General features: G+C 42.1%; 1 protein-coding gene across 2 annotated transcripts in view; it reads right to left on the bottom strand.

The window, feature by feature from the left end:
* The window catches only part of HIBADH (3-hydroxyisobutyrate dehydrogenase), a 105,243-nt gene that overhangs the window by 73,151 nt on the left and 10,980 nt on the right, over window positions 1–21,112 (bottom strand). For both annotated transcript variants that reach the window (XM_059712643.1, XM_059712644.1), the window contains exons 3-4: window positions 17,154–17,263; window positions 13,751–13,872 (exon numbers count right to left, since the gene is read on the bottom strand). In XM_059712643.1, the coding sequence (XP_059568626.1) occupies window positions 13,751–13,872; window positions 17,154–17,263 (232 nt within the window). The remainder of the gene's footprint in view (window positions 1–13,750; window positions 13,873–17,153; window positions 17,264–21,112) is intronic.

Below are 21,112 nucleotides of genomic sequence, written 5' to 3' on the forward strand. Positions count from 1 at the left end.
CGGCAGCAGTGGGGGGGGGCAGGGCTGGCAAGTGGGCAGTGCCAGGCCAAGGCGGGTGTGAGCGGGGGGCCAGTCTCCCCACAGATTGGCCCTGATCGTCAGCCATGCACAAATTTTGTGCACCAGGCCCCTAGTTACTACAATGTTAGAAATGCCTGGCAATTGTGTCACGGGGATGAGACAAACACGTGAAACTGCATTGGCAAGGTGAATCTACTTCTGCAGAAGGGTGCATGCCAGCTGAAAATCATGGACAAAGCACACCCAATGGAAAATCCATTCGGGATTTATTCTAACTTGGTCTGCCCTGCCCCTCACTCTGACTCTGACTTGATTGGTCAGAACTCAAAGCTCATATTCACATTACTGCACAACTGGCTAATTCAGAGGAAGGGGCAGTGTAAAGCAGAGCCCAAGATGGTGACCCTCTCCTTTCTTTGACAGAAAAGATTGCTGGTTCACGCTCACAAATATTATTGACTCTACTAGAGGCCCAGTACACAAAATTCATGCACAGGTAGGGTCCCTAGGCCTGGCTGGTGATCAGGGCCAATCCGGGCCTTCCTTCCCCAGCTGCCGGCTGCCAACTGGGGCCTTCCTTCATTCTGCGCTGCCCCCTGGTGGTCAGCACATGTCATAGCGAGCGAAGTCCCAGTCTCCTGGTCAAACTCCTGAGGGAACACTTTGCACATTAGCCTTTTATATATATACTAGAGGCCCTTTGCAGGAAGATTCCTGCAAGAATAGGGCTTCCTGCGGCTGGAGTGAAGCAGAGAAGAGAGCGAAACCCGCTGAGGTAGGCTTAACTCCCGCCTCCACCGCCAGGCTTGCTTCCCTCTCGCCTCCGCCGCCCAGCTTGCTTCGCTCCCGCTCCACCGCCGGGCTTGTTTCCCTCCCGCTCCGCCGCCTTGGCTCTGTTCCTGTCTGTGCCACCTCTACTTTGCTCCCTTCTGCAGCTCTTCACTTCCTTCTACGTTGTCTTCAGTCTTCGCTCCCAGCCAGTATATGCAAATTAACCGTCATCTTGGTTAGTTTAATTTGCATATAGCCGCTCTGATTGGCTGGCGGGCGTAGCAAAGGTACGGTCAATTAGCATCTTAGTCTTTTATTAGTGTAGACTAGAGGCCTGGTGCATGAAATTCACGCAAGAGTAGGCCTTCCTTCCGCCAGCTGCCAGCACTGGCTTCCCTCTAGCCACTAGCAGGCACCCAGGACCCGGGCTTCCCTCACAGCCCTGGAAGGACATCCAGTCTAATTAGCATATTACACTTTTATTATTATAGACTAGAGGCCCGGTGCACAAAACTTTGTGCACTTGGGGGTGGGGGGGGTCCCTCAGCCCGGCCTGTGCCCTCTCGCCGTCTGGGACCCCTCGGGAGATAACGACCTGCTGGCTTAGGCCTTCTCCCGGGTGGCAGAGGGCAGGCCCAAACCCTAGGTGCAGCCCCTGGTCGGGCTCAGAGCAGGGCTGATTGGGGACTTGGGGCACCGCCCCCTGTCATACACAGAGCAGGGCAGATTGGGAGATTGCGATGCCACCATCAGTCACGCTCAGGGTAGGGCCGACTGGGGAGTTGGGGCACCGCCCCGTCACACTCAAGGAAGGGTCGATGGGGAGGTTGCGGCGCCACCCCGTCACGCACAGAGCAGGGCCAATAAGGGGATTGGGGCGCTGCCCCCTGTCACGCACGCACATAGCAGGGCCCATCAGGGGGGTTGGGGCTCCGTACCCTGTCACGCACAGAGCAGGGTCAATCAGGGGGTTGAGGAGCTCCCCCCTGTCACTCACAGAGTAGGGCTGATAGGGGAGTTGGGGCACCGCCCCCTGTCACACACAGAGCAGGGCGGATCAGGGGGTTGGGGCGCCACCCTCTATCACCCACAGAGCAGGGCCGATCAGGGGGTGCCGGGAGCCGGTCCATCCTTGCTGTTTCAAGGGACCTGACATATATGGCATACTGTTCTTAATATGTTTGCTCACCTTCTTGGCACTATGTGTTTTAACCAAGGTCACCTCTCTGAGAAAGGTTGTTTCCCCAGGTAGGGATTTTCCCCTGAAGTTAGGGAGGGAATAAAACCCCTTAACTAAGTGCCAGGCGGGTAATTAATCACTTTAACTACGAACAATCATGCTTAAGCTACATAATCTTTACTCCCTGGAATGGAGATAAGAAACGCCCTAACCTTTGGAATAGAGATTGATAGGATTGGAATCAACTGGTATAAATACAGATGTTACAAGACAACAGGACACAGAACCTAGACAAAGAAACTGGCCACAGAAACTGGAGACAGAACCTAGACACAGAACCTAGACACAGAACCTACACAGAACCTAGAGACAGAAGAACTTCGCTGGAGAGAACATGGCAAAAGATCCTGGACAGAAACTGGAGACAGAAGCTAGAGACAGAACCTAGAGAGAGAACATGGCAAAAGATCCTGGACAGAAACTGGAGACAGAACCTAGCGAGAGAACCTGGCTGAAGAACCTAGAGACAGAACCTGGATAGAATATGGCAAGAGAACCTGACTAGAACCTGGTGACTGAACCTGGCTGGAGAACCTGGACAGAACCTGGCTAGAGAACCTAGCGAGGGAACATGGCTACAGAACCTGGCTGGAGAACCTGGAGAACCTGGCTGGAAAACCTAGTGAGAGAACCGAACCAGAACTTCGCTGGAGATCCTGAACAGAACTTGGCTGGAGATCCTGGCTAGAGATCCTGGCTAGGCTGCTGATCAACTGAACGCTGTCTCCGTGTCATTCCTTCTTCGCCGACTCTGTCCACACCTTTGGGGACCCCTGGACCTGCTGGGGTTGGACCCCAGCATCGGGGTTGGGGCGCCGCCACTGTCACACTCAGGGCAGGGCCAATGGGGAGGTTATGGCTCTACCCCATCACACACAGAGCAGGGCCGTGGTGGGGGCGGGGGGAATGGGGCGCCGCCCTCTATCACCCACAGAGCAGGGCCGATCAGGGGGTTGGGGCGCCGCCACTCTCACACTCAGGGAAGGGCCAATGGGGAGGTTATGGCTCTATCCCGTCACACACAGAGCAGGGCCCGTGGGGGTGGGGGAGTTGGGACGCCGCACCCTGTCACACACAGAGCAGGGCCGATCAGGGTGTTGGGGTGCCACACCCTGTCACACACAGAGCCGCAGGGTGATCAGGAGGTTGGGGAGCTCCCCCCTATCAGGCACAGAGCAGGGCTGATCAGGGGGTTGGGGCGCCTTCCCCTGTCACGAACAGAGCCACAGGGCGATCGGGGGGTTTGGGCGCTGCCCCCTGTCATGCTGATCCCAGTGCCGGGAGGCGTCTCGGCTCCGCTGATCCCAGTGCTGGGAGGGCTTGCGGCTCCGCTGATCCCAGTGCTGGGAGGCATATTACCCTTTTACTATATAGGATAGAGGCCTGGTGCATGGGTGGGGGCCGGCTGGTTTGCCCTGAAGGGTGTCCTGGATCAGGGTGGGAGTCCCCACTGGGGTGCCTGGCCAGCCTGGGTGAGGGGATGATGACTGTTTGCAGTTGGTCACACACCCTTCAGGGTGGGGGTCCCCACTGGGGTGTCTGGCCAGTCTGGGTGAGGGGCTGAGGGCTGTTTTCAGGCTGGCGGGTGACTGAGGCTCCCAACTTCTCCTTTTTTTTCTTTTTTTTTATTCTGGGCCAGCTTTAGCTCTGGCTCCAGCTCTGAGGCCTCTGCTGCTGAAAGCAGGTATTTGGTTTGTTTGGGTTCTATAATCAAAACACTTTATCAACTCCAGCTCTGAGATCCCGGCTGGCTGAAAGCAGGTTTCTGGGGTTTTGTTTAGCTTCTATATTTGTAACAATGTTTCAAACTGCAAGCTCAGAGCCCGGCAAGGCAGGCGGGGAACGTTGGTTTCCTCCATCACTGGAGCAAGCAAGCCTCATGTTAGCTTCAAGCTGCCTGGCTGCCGGCCGCCATCTTGGCTGGCAGTTAATTTGCATATCGCCCTGATTAGCCAATGGTAAGGGTAGCGGACGTATGGCTAATTACCATGTTTCTCTTTTATTAGATAGGATAGATTCCCCTATGCTGTACTTTAGATCCCTGTGACTATTTTGTTATGACCAATTTGCACTTCCTGCCACCTTTTTCACAAAGCTCCCCAACCCCCATCCCTCTGGCAGCCATCAGTCTGTTCACTGTATCTACGAGCCTGTTTCTGTCTTGTTTGTTTGTTTATATTATTCTTCAGATTTCACATACTAGTGAAATCATATGATATTTGTCTTTCACGAAAACTTTAAATACCACCAAATTAGACCAAGGAGAGGCTTATTTCATATTTTTCAAGTCTCTCATACAAAGATCAATGCCACAAAGTACTTTTTAACTTTATAATAAATAATAGAAGTTGATAAGTTAAAAAGAATGAAAAAAATCATCACATAGTATAATTCTTTAAGAAGAAGAACCCATAAAAATGAATTCTATTAATCATGTAAAACCAACTTATTTCAAAACATTAAAAACAAATGAAATCAGACTGGGGTAAGACTAACATGTATGAATAAACAGCACACACAATACCACTTTGTAACCAAACGGCTTGTCAGAGCATCAAAGACCTATTGTGACAGCTCTTCCCCCTCCACACATTATAAACCACAGCACATTCAGTTATGAAATTTGGTAAAGAATTTGCTTTTGGACAGAAATAGCACTGTTTTGGCCCAAAGCCAAGTAAAAGTGCCAAGTTATAAACCTCTCTAAGAAAATGCCAAGTCCCTTAACTGTAATGGCATTAGGTGCCAAAATATAAATAATTTTTGTTTTTGTGGTCCCTTTACCATAAATTAGATACAGATCTAGTGGAAAACACAGTAGATATCCAGCTCAGTGAGCAGGAAAGGCCAAGCTGCATACTTGATTTTAAAAATGATGATGGGAGTCTAGTGAGGCTTTCATGAAGAAGTCGCCATTAAGGCGAGAGCTAAGAGAAACTCCTTTACAGGTTGTGTGCTCACTGCTCTGCGGTGTAAGAATACCTCAAACAAATCACACAAATGCAACCCAGCCAAGTAGAGTATAAAACTTGGTTTCCTGGTAGGGAATTGTTATACAAACACGTACACACAAGTTCAATTATTTAATTTGACATTAAACCCTAACTGGAGCAATACAGCTTAGCAAATCAGGGAGGCTTGCCAGCACAGAGAGCCCTGGGCGAACTGCAAGTGCCACTTCAGAGTGACTCCACTCAAGGTCTCTACGCAAATCTACAGACATATTAGGCAATCAGTGAGTTTATTCTTCAATTATTCAAGCACAGTTAAGTGCTCTAATTATGCCCTGAGAGCAGACTGAACAGTCCTGGTCATTAGTCACAAACAATAGTTTTTAATTTGTTTTATGTCTAGCATTCATTATACCAGAGAGAGCTGATCAAATTGAAACTAGCTAGCTCTGTAGCAACAGACCCATTCCACACTTAGAAAAAACATGCCTGTATCCAAGATAGTGCAACTAAACAACAGTGGACATTAAAGAATGATCACAATTTTTATAAAAATGTGACTTACACAGGACATATGACTAAATAAGGGCATCATACTTATGAGGCCAGTGTCATGGGCTAACTTACAAAATGCCCAGTTAGCTTTACTTTGGAAACCACAAACTGTTCAACAAAGGTGTGATTTAAACATGGGGGGTGTCACTGCATAAGTGCTTCAATTTAACAAGTGAGTGAACTAGGGACACAGACAAATGTTCCAGAACACACCCAGTTTGTTCAATGTCTCAGAGCCCCGCAGAGCAGCCACGGAAACACCCCTCGGGCCGTGCAGCCACATCTCTGCTCAGATGTCACTTCCCCAGAGAGGGCAATCTGCCGACTCCACAGAGAAGGGCCTCCCTTAGTCTGTTGCCTTAATGGTTTACTCTGACTTTTTATTCCTTCATAGCACTTACCATTGAAATTATCTTTGTTAATTTGTTTATTCTGTTTCTACACATAGTAAGCTCCATGAGGTAAGACTCTGAATATCCTCAAAGCTGTTAAGTCTAGTGCCTAGAACATATCTAGCACATACGAAGCACTCAATAAATGTTCACTGTGTGAAAGCAAGAATGAAGAGTGCCCCTTGCAAGCAAGGTGTTATCAAGTAAAACAGAAATAAGAGTCAGTAAACAATCTTGTAAGATTTATATCAATAAAATAATTGTAAGTATAAGACATTTCAATGGAGAAAAAATGAAAGCCTTCATTTTTTAAGTTCCTTTCTCTCTCTACAAGTTCTAGGACCTCCCTAATATCCAAGTTAATTTGTTTTGGGGGGTGTTTTTTATGAGTGGTTTTTTTGTGTGTGAACTTGTTTTAATTTATTAACATAAGAAAACAAAAAAATGACACTAAATGGGATGCAAGAATTATATGAAATAACCAATTGTCTTTCTTGCCTGCCTAAAGGATATTTACTAAAGGACTGTCAAGCCGAAACCGGTTTGGCTCAGTGGATAGAGCGTCGGTCTGCGGACTGAAGGGTCCCAGGTTCGATTCCGGTCGGGGGCATGTACCTGGGTTGCGGGCACATCCCCAGTGGGAGATGTGCAGGAGGCAGCTGATTGATGTTTCTCTCTCATCGATGTTTCTAACTCTCTATCTCTCTCCCTTCCTCTCTGTAAAAAATCAATAAAATATATTTAAAAAAAAAAAAAAAGGACTGTCAAATCAAATTCCAAATCCTATTGGTTCCCCTCAGATATCTATCATCTATGATATTTTCAGTTGATCTTTAACATACATTTTTACTAAAAATCCTTCTGTTGCCCTGGAATCAGCTACAAAATTCAAATCTGGTGTTACTCCCTCCCTTTAAATATCCATAAAGGTGAACATAAGATAAAGGCCAAAATATTAATAGCCACCCAGATAGGACAAAGACAGTGTTTCTTTCTCCATGCTGCCTAGCATGTTGCTGTGATCAAACTGTTAGTGAAGCATTCATCCCTTTTGGTTGTTAAGTATTGGAAATACTACTGTACTGCATTATTTTTCATTTGGTAACTTTGCAAATCATTTTATTAGTATGTTTCCCTAAATGTTAAACTTCTAATATAAGGATTTCCTCTTTAAGTTGTTATGAATATTATTCTACTTCTTCCTAATCTCACCACCTAGATCACAACCACATTTCCCAATAGCATCTAGTAATAAAACATAACATTTTAAACACAGTGAATACTTACTATCTGACTGATGATAGAATGTAGAGGTGGTTACTTAGTTTAACTTGAGAGAGAAGTCAATAGTCGGAAGATAAATAACCTGAAGAACAGCTTGGAAAGGAGAAATAACTGTAGGAAGGCCCCAAATATTTAATATTAATCTTGAATTTTAAAAAGTAGAAGACTTGATTACATCAACCATACTTTATTAAATGGCCACCAGGAAGTACAAACTGGAGATAGAAATGAATAAGACAGAGTCTAGTGGAAGAAACAGGCACAAACATAAGCATAACATAGTGACCCTCACACCAGTATAGATACCACACAATGGGAACACAGAAGGACATGGAAAATAGCCTCATTCTTGCTATATAAAACAATCCTTTCATTCATTTGCTTTCAGGTATAAGCCTGTGCAATTCTAAGTCCTCACACCTCAAAACATATCCTGTCCCAGTCAAACCTGAAAATGTTAGAGATTTGTCAAGATACCACTTTAATTTTTCTTTTCCTGCAGATTTAGCTGGTTAACCAGTCAGGTGGGCCTAAAAAAACTCTGGTTCTATCCCAACCCATCAGCAGAACAAAAGACTCCTGATAGCCAGTTAATAAACATACCAGGACAGGACTAACACAGGACTGATCTGATCTTTCCAGGGTTCTGCAGGTTCCAGCATAACGATCTCTAAACCATTTCTACAAGAGAATCTGAGTAGAAATGTTCGGCCTCTCTGAGGTTAGAAGCCAGCCTCTGAGGGTTGGAAAAGCAGGCAACTGCTTCCCTCACACCCCACAAGTTTCACTCCATGGCAGTGCCTGTCAAAGAAGACAAAGAAGCCACTGAGGCTGATAAAATTGCTAGAAATAGGATAAACAATAGGCAATTACTATGAATAAGAGACAAGGCCATCACAGGATGAAACTAAAGGGAAGGTCTGCCAAGAGTGGAAAAGCCTTATTTTGAGTTGGGAGAGTAGGATTCTACTTCTAGATCTGCTATGAAGCTGGAGAGTCCTGGGCAAGTGACCTAACTTCTTTAGACCTAAACCTGTCATCTATGAAATAACAGAGTCAAATTAAATTATTGCTAAGGCCCATTCTAATAATAAAACCCCACTCTAAGAGCACAAGAAACATTTAAAAGCTAGGCATACTGCCCAGCTATCCACAGAATGGGACTCGGACAGGATGAGCCAGGACTGAGGGGACTGGGGGACTCGGGCTGGATGAGGCTGGATGAGCCTAGATGCTGCGGGTACTGGGTGAGGCGGGGCTGAGGAGACTGGGGGACTCCGACAGGATGAGCCAGGACTGAGGGGACTGGGGGACTCCAGCTGGATGAAGCGGGGCTGAGGGGACTGGGCGCCACCATCTTGTGGCTGTGGGCACCACCATCTTGTGAGGCTGTGACAGTCAATTAGCATATTCCCTCTTTATTGGCTGTGTGCACTGACATCTTGTGAGGGTGTGAAGGTCAATTAGCATATTTCCTATTTATTAGATAGGCTGTAAATGCATTTTTTAAAAAAAGTTTAAGTTAAGAAACATGAGGAATAGAGAGTAAGGGATAAAATGGGGAGCTATCATAAGGTTTTATTCAAATTACCTGATCTATTCCATGTTCAAGATTGATAAATATGGAACTTCTATAAAACCGTGGGTGTCTAAGCCATGCTTTACCCAGGTTCCCTTTCCTTAATTTTAGTTAAAATGTAATGATTTTTATTTATTTATTTATTTATTTATTTTTAAAAATATATTTTATTGATTTTTTACAGAGAGGAAGGGAGAGAGATAGAGAGTTAGAAACATCAATGAGAGAGAAACATCGATCAGCTGCCTCCTGCACACTCCCCACTGGGGATGTGCCCGCAACCCAGGTACATGCCCTTGACCGGAATCGAACCTGGGACCCCCCAGTCCGCAAGCCGATGCTCTATCCACTGAGCCAAACCGGTTTCGGCAAAATGTAATGATTTTTAAACCAGTCTATTAAACTTACAAAAAATTTCCTCTATTTTATATTAACTGAGCAAGTTGAGCCATTTATAACCTACCATCCTAATAAAAGACAAAAAGAGTAATTAACTGTACCTCCGCTACGCTTCCCATTGGCTAATCAGCGAGATATGCAAATTAACTGCCAACAAAGATGGCGGCCGGCAGCCACGCAGCTGAAGCGAGCAGGAGGCTTGCTTGCTCCAGTGATGGAGGAAGCCAAGGTTCCCCGCGTGCCGCGGCCCAGCTCTGAGCTCCGAAAGCAACAGCCCCAAAAGCAACAAAGTTTCAATTATAGAAGCTAAACAAACTCCAGATACCTGCTTTCAGCCAGCCGCGGCCTCAGAGCTAGAGCGAGCAGGACGGCAACAAAATTTCAATTATAGAAGGTAAATAAATCCCAGAATAAAAAAAAGAAAAAAAGGAGAGGCTGGGAGCTTCAGTCGCTGGTCAGCCTGAAAACGGCCCTCAGCCCCTCACCCAGACTGGCCAGACACCCCAGTGGGGACCCCACCCTGGAGGGGGTGTGGCCAGCCTGAAAACAGCCATCAGCCCCTCATCCAGGTTGGCCAGGCACCCAAGCGGGACCCCCACCCTGATCCGGGACACCCTTCAGGGCAAACCAGCCAGCCCCCATCCATGCACCAGGCCTCTATCCTATATATTAAAAGGGTATTATGCAAACTGACCCTAACAGCAGAAAGACTGGGAATGACTGGTCACTATGACACACACTGACCAACAGGGGACAGACACTCAATGCAGGAGCTGCCCTCTGGTGGTCAGAACACTCCCACATGGGGGAGCTCTGCTCAGCCACAAGCCAGGCTGATGGCTGCCAGTATAGCAGTGGTGGTGGGAGCCTCTCCTGCCTCCTCAGCAGCGCTAAGGATATCCGACTGCAGCTTAGGCCTGCTCCCCGCTGGCAAATGGACATCCTCCGAGGGCTGCCGGGCTGCCAGAGGGATGTCTTATTGCCAGCTTAGGCCCAATCCCCCAGGGAGCAGGCCTAAGCCAGCAGGTGGTCATCCCCCGAGGGGTCCCAGACTGCGAGAGGGCACAGGCCAGGCTGGGCCCCCCCCCCCCCCGCCGAGTGCACAAATTTTTGTGCACCGGGCCTCTAGTATTAAATATAACTGAGAAGACAAGTATAAGCTTCTATTATATGCTTCTATTACAAATTACATGATGACCATGTGTCAAACAATAAATTAGCACAAACCATCTCTGCACAAAGTTTCCAATCTAAAAAAATGGTTCAGATTCAAGTGTATTTACTATTATAAATTAGCATTTTTTTGCAGCTTAAAACTACAAACCAGGGTTTAAGAATAGCTTAACAGGAACAAAAGAGTAATCTCAAACTTTTATCACACAAAAAAGACTATTTTAAAAGTTAAAATTACATTTAAAAATCAAATTGGCTTTCTTTATCATCAAATGATAATTTTAGGCCAGCGGTTGGCCTCCAGTGGTCTGAGGACCACTGGTGGTCCATGAGGTCCGAAAGATTGGCGACCGCTGTTTTAGGCTATATTCTTGAAGCAAATAAAGATCAACAGCAAGATCACACGTACCATACCAATTTTCAAATTCAATTACAGAACCACACAAAGAAGAAATGTTCAGTTTCATTCCATTCTATAAAAAAAAACAAAATACACCAACACCAAGCTTAAAACTGCTTATTAGTATTTTGTGATCAAAGTGCCTATATCATTAACAATAAAGAATTTTTTAAAAGTGCCTAAAGAGAGCCAGAGAAAATAAGTTTTAGAATATAAGTATTCCTGTTACTTGCAGATTTTTAATATTTCCTACAACTTTTGTGATATTATACTATGTTAGTACAGTTTTGATATTATGTTTAAAATCTTTTTTTCTTGAAATATTGATGTTTATTACATGTAATGTTATAGTTAAAATCGTTTTTCTTGAAATATTGTTTATTGCATATAACATTACTATATTTAAAATCATTTTTCTTAAAACATCAATGTTTACTGCATGTAACATTATATTTAAAATCGTTTTTATTGAAATATTAAAAAGTGCCTATATCACTATTAACCAATCACCCCAATAAATTTAATTTACAAAGTTAAAATTATAAAAATCACACAATAAAAAAAAAGTGCCTATATCACATTGTAAATCTTTTTTTTCTTAAATAGGTTTTTACTGATATTTTTTTAGGAAGGGAGAGGCAGAATGATAGAAACAACACTGGAAGGAAGGTCAATCGGCTGTCTCCTGCATGCCCCTACTGTGGATCAAGCCCACAACCCAGGCATGTGGCCTGACCAGGAATCTAACCAATGACCTCTTGGTGCATGGGTCAGTGCTCAACCACTGAACCACACCAGCCAGGCTCACACTGTAAATCTTTACTCCTAAATCCTACTTAACCAATTCCATATAACAATTAGAGGGGCTAATAATTACTTATACCTCCACCTATATTAAAAAATGTTTAAGATGCCCTAACCAGTTTGGCTTAGTGGATAGAGCATTGGCCTGCGGACTGAAAGGTCCCAGGTTCGATTCCAGTCAAGGGCATGTACCTTGGTTGCGGGCACATCCTCAGTTTGGGGTGTGCAGGAGGCAGCTGATTGATGTTTCTCTCTCTTTGATGTTTCTAACTCTCTATCTCTCTCCCTTCCTCTCTGTAAAAAATCAATAAAATATATTGAAAAAAAATGTTTAAGATATATAAGATGCCTTTACAAGACCATTAGGTACTTTATGAAAAAACAGAAACTGATTTAAATTAATATACTTTGTTATTTCTGAATTCCAAAGCCTACAATCAAGTTTAATATAATTAGAATAAAAATGCTATTCCACTATCCACTGCTATCTTACCTAATAATAGACAAACATGTAAATTGACCATCCCTCCACTATGCTCACCAGCCAATCAGGAGTATGCAAATTAACCCAACAAAGATGGCAGTTAATTTGCATACGTAGGCACGAAGCGGCGGAGTGAAGACTGAAGGCTCCAGCCAGAGCAGCGAAGAATGAAGGCTCCAGCCAGAGGAGCAAAGGCCTGGGTCCCAGGTGCTGGAGGAAAACCAGTGCCGGCAGCCAGGGGAAGGGAAGGCCTATTGCATGAATCTCTTTGTGCAACGAGCCTCTAGTACAATTATAATTACACTAGTGACCCAGTGCATGGATTCGTGCACATTGAGAGGAAATTAATTAGAAGGTGGCTGGCGGGACGGGACTGGGAGAGACGGGCCAGACACACCCTGGAGCCAACCTCCCATGGTCCCTCCGAAATGTCTACAGAGTGAGCAGGGTCCCTCCAGCAAGTGGGGTCTCTCGACCTGGCCTGCGGGGATTGGACTGAAACCGGCTCTCTGACATCCCCTAAGGCAGTGGTTCTCAACCTTCTGGCCCTTTAAATACAGTTCCTCATGTTGTGACCCAACCATAAAATTATTTTTGTTGCTACTTCATAACTGTAATGTTGCTACTTTTATGAATCATAATGTAAATATCTGATATGCAGGGTGGTCTTAGGCAACCCCTGTGAAAAGGTCGTTTGACCTCCAAAGGGGTCGCAACCCACAGATTGAGAACCGCTGCCCTAAGCGGTCCCAGAGTACGAGAGGGCACTCTGCAAAGTTGCTGTTGTAGAGGGTGTGGAATGCAAACACAAATATGCAGTAAACCAGATTTGGGGCCGACAGTGCCCCAGCAATAACATAACCCATGGCTGAAAGTGAAATCACATGGCCCCGCAAGGAACCGGGCTCCCTCCTCTCTGGTTTCAGGATGTATCACCCGAGAATCGCCACTGCCAAGACACTGCAGCTCGGCAGCTCCTGCGTTGAGCATCTGCCCCCTGCTGGTCAGTGCACGTCATAGCGAATGGTCGGACACTTAGCATATTAGCCTTTTATATATATAGAAGATATGTATTGTGTATATATATATATATGTGTGTGTGTGTGTGTGTGTGTGTGTGTGTGTGTGTGTATATGCATATGTGTGTATACATATGGTATTTGATTACACAATTTGGAAAATTAGGAATCATGGAAATAATACCCACAATCCTGCCATTCCAAAAAACCCAGATACCCACTATTAATATTTAATATAATAATCAGCTTTGAGAATTTTATTAGTGGGTCTCCTTATTCTGATTGAGATTATCATATGATTTTTAAATGTTAATGTGATGAAATGTATGTATAGATTTTCTAATATTAAACCATCTGTGCATATATGAGATAAACCAAACTTGGTTATAGTGTTTGATTTTTTTATACATGGTTAAATTCAGCTTGCTGGTGTATTTTTTAAGTTTTTCGTTCTACATTCATGACTGATATAGACCTATAATTTTTCTCTCACAATCTTAATCACTATGCTTTAAGTATGTTCAATTTGTTAAAAAGAATTTTTAAATTTTATTTTCATTATTGACAGTCTTATAGATGTTCCCATTCTCCCCCTCCTACCTTTGGCGCCCTCTACCCAGCTTAACAGCTACTTTTGACAAGTAGAAATAGTTGTGCATGTATTTTAAAACCACTTACCACCAGAAACAGGGGCATCCATGAAAACTGCTCCCATTTTCTCAACTTCTTTGGCCAATTCTTTTGAAACCGAAGGATCAATAGTACTGGAATCTATTAATAGTGAGCCTTTCTTCACTTTTCTAAGTAAATAAATAAAAATATAGTTTTTCAAAAACACCATAGTTTTAAAAATATAGTTTACAATGCTGAATATACATTTCATGCAACTACCTATAGAACCAGAATCTGCTAAAAGCTGCCAGATATCAAGGTCATCTTTGGTTTAGTATTAAAGAATTATCAGTGCCGAAACCGGTTTGGCTCAGTGGATAGAGCGTCGGCCTGCGGACTCAAGGGTCCCAGGTTCGATTCCGGTCAAGGGCATGTACCTGGGTTGCGGGCACATCCCCGGTGGGAGATGTGCAGGAGGCAGCTGATCGGTGTTTCTCTCTCATCGATGTTTCTGGCTCTCTATCTCTCTCCCTTCCTCTCTGTAAAATATCAATAAAATATATTTAAAAAAAAAAAAAGAATTATCAGAAATGGTTCAAAATCTCAAATTCATTTTCAGATCAATTATAGCTTGAAGTAAACCCAAACCCTTTCAAACAAACCAAAATAATCTAATAAACTATATGGTATAAATTCTGGTTTTAGATGAAATATATACTAATCACAATAAAATAGGTAAGCTAAGATTTAAGCAATTTAAAAATATCTATGAACTTTAAAAGAGGTATTTGGTAGGATTTATATATTTTTTTTAAAGTAGCTGAGTCTCTTTTAAAAGTAATTTATTTGTCTTCAGAAAGACATATTGCAAATTTCAGATATCCATGTAATTTCTACTAGGTAGAATATAAGCAATTGAAATTTAGCCATTTGCTTCAGGATGGCGTATTCTTTAATAACTGTAACTTTTTTAAAGGCAAATTAAAATATTAAACAGGCAGAAAGGGAAATGTAGGAATGGACCTGGAAATCTCACAAAGTCTTTTTGTTCTTTATAGTAAATTTATATACATTCTTTGTTAAAAGAGGGAAATAGCCTTTTCATATATCATATTTCACACCAATATTTAAATGGCATTCTTTTTTTTTTTTTTAAATGGCATTCTTATAGTAAAACATTTTTTGTTTGTATTATAAGTGCAGACAATATACCTAGATAGATAATTCCTTTGTACTCTATGATATCACTGGCTAGGAAACTGTGATCTAAATTATATTTTATTTAAAGGACAATGGTTACCCTTTATTTTTTTATTTTTTAGTTAATCCTCGCCCGAAGATATTTTTCCATTGATTTTTAGAGAGTAGAAGAGAGAGGGAAAGACAGAAAGAAATATCGATGTGAAAGAAACACATTGATTAGTTGTTTCCTGCACACGCCCTGACCAGGCCCCGGGCCAGGGAGGAGCCTGCAACTAAAGTACATGCCCTTGACCAGAACTGAACCTGGGACCCTTTGGTCTACAGGCCTACACTATATCCACTGAGCCACACCAGCTAGGGCAGTGGTTTTCAATATTCCTAATGCCGCAACTCTTTAATACAGTTCCTCATGTTGTGGTGACCCAGCCATAAAATTATTTTCGTTGCTACTTCATAACTATAATTTTGCTACTGTTATGAATCATAATGTAAATATCTGATATGCAGGATGTATTTTCATTGTTACAAACTGAACATAATTAAAGCATAGTGATTAATCACAAAAACAATATGTAATTATATATGTGTTTTCAGATGGTCTTAGGCAACCCCTGTGAAAGGGTTATTTGACCCCCAAAGGGGTCGCAACCCACAGGTTGAGAACTGCTGAGCTAGGGTATATGGTAACCTTTAATTAAAACTTCCCAAGACATTTAATCAAATTATGACTGGAAAATTAGAACTGAATAAATATAAATATTAAAGGAATATATAATCATTTCTAAATACTACAGAAAAGAAAAATCTTCCTATAGAAAAAAAATAGCACACAAAATGTTTATAACAATTTCAGACATATAAATTGATCTGGCCCAAATGCAATAATTGTGTGTATTCCACAGGAAAAAAAAAAAAACAGTATACTCTAATACAGATCGCCTCAATACGTAGAGTTTCACTTTATGCTAAAAATTAAGTTTACCTATCTTCAGTGATATTATTTTTAAGATCTTAAATCTTTAAAAAATGGGAAATCATTTAAAAAATTATGCATGCACTGGATGTGGAGAAATGATCCTGACCCAGAAGAAAATGAAGAACCAATCATGGGAAGCAAATTATCGTTCAATGTAAAGCCAAACTCTTTCAAAGCACGCCCTAAATAACACTGCTCTGGTAGTTGGCCACCATATTCCTTAGTAAAGGACAGTAAGCGGAGGATTTGTCTCCACCCAAGTTTTCAGGAACTTCTCCTTGAGAGGTAAAGCAGGCCATAATTGGAAGAGACTAGGTAACAAGGTAGGTAGGTCACCTCAGGACCACACACACGGTGGTCCTGAAGGCTCCATCCAAAACTAGTATCTTTCAACACTCCCTGAAGCTAAATATTTATCTTATCAGTTTTCTGTGTAATATCCAAGTGTCTTTTGCTTTCAAGTTTGTTAGTTTTCCAAAGCAATTCAATTTCCAAAAACTTCAAATTTCATATTACAGCTTCATGAAATTAAACTCTTTTGTTTTAGCGCTTCATGTATATTCAGAGCCTACCCGTTTGTTCTACTTCTTTGCTGAAATTCAAAAACAAAACAAGTTAGGAACAAGAACCAGTAAGAGCAGAAAACTAAATTGGGAATTCAACCACTGTCATCCTAACATAACCACAAGGGTTTGGCAATAAGCAGCAATTAGCCAAGAGGTTCTGGAAGCCAGGGAAGCAAGGCACTGGCTAGGGGAAACTTTGACCTAAATTATGTTTTATTTAAAGAGCAACTGCTAACCTTTAATTCCAACCCCTCAAAGTTCTTACTGCAGATGTGCTAACCCAGAGGACATACAATAACTTTTTATTACACAATAAAATGTTAAATAATGGTGTTCTTTCCAATGTTTGGTTTTATTTTTCATCGAAACCTTTTCCTGAATTTCTATAAACCATATTATGCTTGTAACATTTGTGGAGTTTAACATTCAAACTTTAAAAGTCTCTTAAACATGTTTCCAATGAAAGCATAAGTTTAATGCAAGAGTTAAAGGAAAGAAACGGAAGCAAAAAAAAAAAAAGTGTTCCCAAAAGTCACATACTTGACTTCAGTGAAAAAACAAACCCTTTACAACAAGAGAGAAACCACATGATTCACTTTTAAGAAATAAGAAAACAGTATGGAAAGTTTTAACCAGCATAACTGTAATTTCTTAATAGTTTCAACAAATGTGAAATTCACGAACTATCATAATGAGAAAATATCCACAGTTGAGAAATACATACTTCAGAATTCCATTTGCTCCGGAATAAGCTTCTATTGCATTCATACTGGTGGGCAACATGGTAATAATTCTGTCAGCTTTTTCAGCTACATCTGCTGGGGAAGACACTACCTTTAAAAAAAATTTAAAAGGCACATTTAAATCAAAATGTAGTTTCTAGAGCAAAAGTAGGATCTACTTTTTATGCATGCTGATAACAGTGACAGTGAACAAAACTCATCCTTGATTCCAAATGACAAAAAAACCCACCAAAAACGTTTACTGCCTAAATCAGAGTCCGCTCTTACACACATACAGCTGCAGTTTATATGTTATCAAATCTACTGTTTATTTTTAAAAGTGTGAAGTGAACCGAGGGGGAAAGGGCAAAACCCAACAGTCCTGGGAACAGACAGACTTCTCAGGGATTCCTCCAACTTAGATTTTTAAACAGCATACTTTTCTGGTAGATACTTTGACTAAGGAAAACATTCTAATACAACAGGGGCTGGTTACCAAACTACAGGGTTTACCGGTATTTCAATGGGCAGCAAAATCCCCTAGTAAAATGATCAAGTCCGGATCCTCTAGTCCAGCCGTGGGCAAACTACGGCCCGCGGGCCGGACCCAGCCCGTTTGAAATGAATAAAACTAAAAAAAAAAAAAAGACCGTACCCTTTTATGTAATGATGTTTACTTTGAATTTATATTAGTTCACACAAACACTCCATCCATGCTTTTGTTCCAGCCCTCCAGTCCAGTTTAAGAACCCATTGTGGCCCTCGAGTCAAAAAGTTTGCCCACCCCTGCTCTAGTCTCTATTTTCATAAAAAAGAAAAGAAAAAAAAAGCCCTGGCTCATGCGTCTCAACAGCTAGAAGGTTGGCCTGAGCACCAAAGGGTCACGGATTCAATTCCCAGTCAAGGGCATGTACTTGAGTTGCAGATTCGATTCCTGGCCCCAACTGGGGTGCATGTGGGAGGCAACCAATTGATGTGTCTCTCTCACATCAATGTTTCTCTCCTCTCTCTCCCGCCGTCTTTCTACTCTCTAAAAATCAATGGAAAAAATATCCTTGGGTGAGGATTAACAAAACAAACAAAACAAAAAAAGAAAAAAGAATTCTGCCTGTTTCAGAAAAGAAAAGGTCAGGACAAGGACATGAGCACTTCCTGCACTGACTGTGAGTACTACCATGAAGGCTGAGAGCATAAGCTACCAAGACTCATGTGGAAACTATATACAAGATAGACATACAAATACGCATCAAGCTATGCTTTCATTTCAACCCTCATTTCTGCTTCCACGATGACCAGGAACTGGCTGAAAAGTTGCTCTATTCAATCTCTATATCTGTGCATGCCAGCATGGGTGTACACACCCTTACCATACCCCAACCCCTTGATCTCTCTCATATATACACCTTGATTCACCTGGCCAACCACTCAGCAACCAAAGAAGTCAAAAGAGACCAGGAGCTCACTCCTTGACTCAAACCCTCCTTTAACAGAAAGAATCCATCACCCAATTGTCCCCAAAGCTCCTCTAAAGCTCTATCTCTCTTTAGAAAAAAACAAAAGATTAATAGGAGGATAATTAAAGATTTCTCCATAGAATGATTGGCATATGTATTAGAAATTGACATATTCTCTACTAGAGAATATTAAGTGACATGTAAGCACCTTAGGAATGGAAGAGCCAATGCTTTTCATGTGGTGAAAATACACGTAACATTTTCTTGTTGTCTTTGATCCAGAGTTGATGAAAAGTGAAAGAATGGGAAACCAAGCACAGCGTGTAACCTAAATATTATAAGCTAGATGTAATTTACATTTCAATTTTCCATAACAGACTATCACCTACCTTCTAAATAAAATTCTAGATAAATGTGGTTTTAACATAAATTTCGTAAGTCATACTTTAAAATTTCAGACACTCAAGTATCCCCAGCACCTTGTATATTAACATTAAATGATATCAAACACCTCACATCTCAACAAAAACAAAAGATATTCTCTCTCTTTTAATGTTTCATTTTAAAGGCAATATAGCATTTTAGAGTCTATAATGCGGCATATAATATGTATATTTTGATATATCATAGGGATTTGCCACAAATAATTCTGGGAAAAAATATTTTTTCCATCAATTACAAAGAAATACTTAAGTTGCCCTGGCCAGTGTGGCTCGGTTGGCTGGGTGTCATCCTATGTACCACAAGGTTGCCGGTTCGATTCCCAGTCAGGGCACATGCCTGGGTTACAGGCTGGATCCCCAGTGTGTTTCCCTCTCACATCAACGTTTCTCTTTCTCTCTCCTCTCCTTCCTCTCTGAAGTCAATAAAAATATTTAAAAAGAAGAAATAATTAAGTTAAATGAACACCCTTCCTACACCCAAATAAATTCTGAGATTCAAAAAGAGGTAACTATTTCCTGGCAAACAGTTCAAGTTCTCTCAAGAAAAATATAGCTCAGTAAGATGAAGAAATTAAAAAAAAAAAAAAGAGTTGTAGGAATCATAGTTCTCTATTCCTGGACTGTATCAAGGATATGGGTTACACAGAGAGCCCCCATCTGTTCATTTCTACTTAAATAAAGTAAACACAATGCAAAAACGGTGGCATACCTTTCAGTGGCCTTTCCTCCTATAGCAGATCTTCCAGGGACTGCAGTAAGCCTTAAGGTCTAAGAGTCAATTTTAGACTTTCTCTTAGGAATTGAGAGAGACTCTTCCATTGAAGGAAATTCAATTCCATCTAGATAACGCCTTGAGCGGTGCCCTCAGGGGCACCAACAATTAGCTCACAGACCTAAAGATGCTTCACACCTCCAAGATTCTCATGCCAATGAACTGGCAGTGCCAACTCATGCAACTGCCAAGTGCATGGGGTGGCCAATCAGCCCCCTGCATCCCTAGCATCTGCTTCTTGGGATGCTTGTGTTGCCAGAGGACCACTAACCCCTCAATTATACAGGAAAGTAGTGTCAAAGTCACAGGTCCGGAAAAAACACACAATCATAGTGATAGCTGGAATGTGATCACTGTACTGGCCACAACTGCACCCTAGCTAATGACCAGATACAATTGGTACATTATAGTAAGTCTCTAATTTGTACTACAGAAGGCATGTTTATTAGACAGATAGACGTGTGTGTCTGGCTATTCAAATCATCTTGCCTTCCATGTGATAACTTCAAGTCTGAAATAATTGACTGACAAAATTTGGCCAGGACTCAAAAGCTGGAAGGAAAAAAAACAACAAAACCTTGTTGCCTGTCTGACACTAACCACAAAAAGGAGCCAAACTAATTAGAGTCCCTTCAATTCCATTTGCTAATTGAATGGATAAGCAAAGATGGCACGGATCAGTGAAAGAAACTCTAATTTGGGAAGCCAGACACGCAGGTTTAGTTACATACAGTTCAGCCACTAAGTAATGTGTGATTTTGTGCAAATCACTTAACCTGTCTGGCTTTAGTTTCTGAACCTACAAAATAAGAAGAGTCATTTGGGTTATCTTTAAGGTTTTCTAACTCTAAAGTAGAAAGGAAATGTAGGCAAAGAAACTTTTGTATTTAGTAACCTTAAGTTCTACGAAGGTACAGCCTCTGTAAAAAAAAAAAAAAAAAATGGAGGGGGGTGCTGATGTGTTGGGGAGCACCTGCAATGACTCAGAACAAATGTATAGCATTAGCAGGGCTCCAGTACACCTCCGCCTCTGTGGACAGTCACTGACCTGGCTCACTCTGGGCCATGGCTATGCTCAGATCTGTCATGGCCATCCCAGAACAACCTCTTGCTAATTCCAATTGCCACATTCTTATGTTATTATGAATAAGGATGACTCTCCTTTACCATAATCTTAATTTTGACTGCAAGAGATTGGCTCCCTTGTGTATCATGATATCTACAGACTTTATTAATTTTTGTAGCCAATTTCTCTGGATTTAGATTCATTCAGTGGTTCTCAGCCTTCTGGC

This window comes from Myotis daubentonii, chromosome 10, assembly GCF_963259705.1.
Source record: "Myotis daubentonii chromosome 10, mMyoDau2.1, whole genome shotgun sequence".
Classification (NCBI taxonomy): domain Eukaryota; kingdom Metazoa; phylum Chordata; class Mammalia; order Chiroptera; family Vespertilionidae; genus Myotis; species Myotis daubentonii.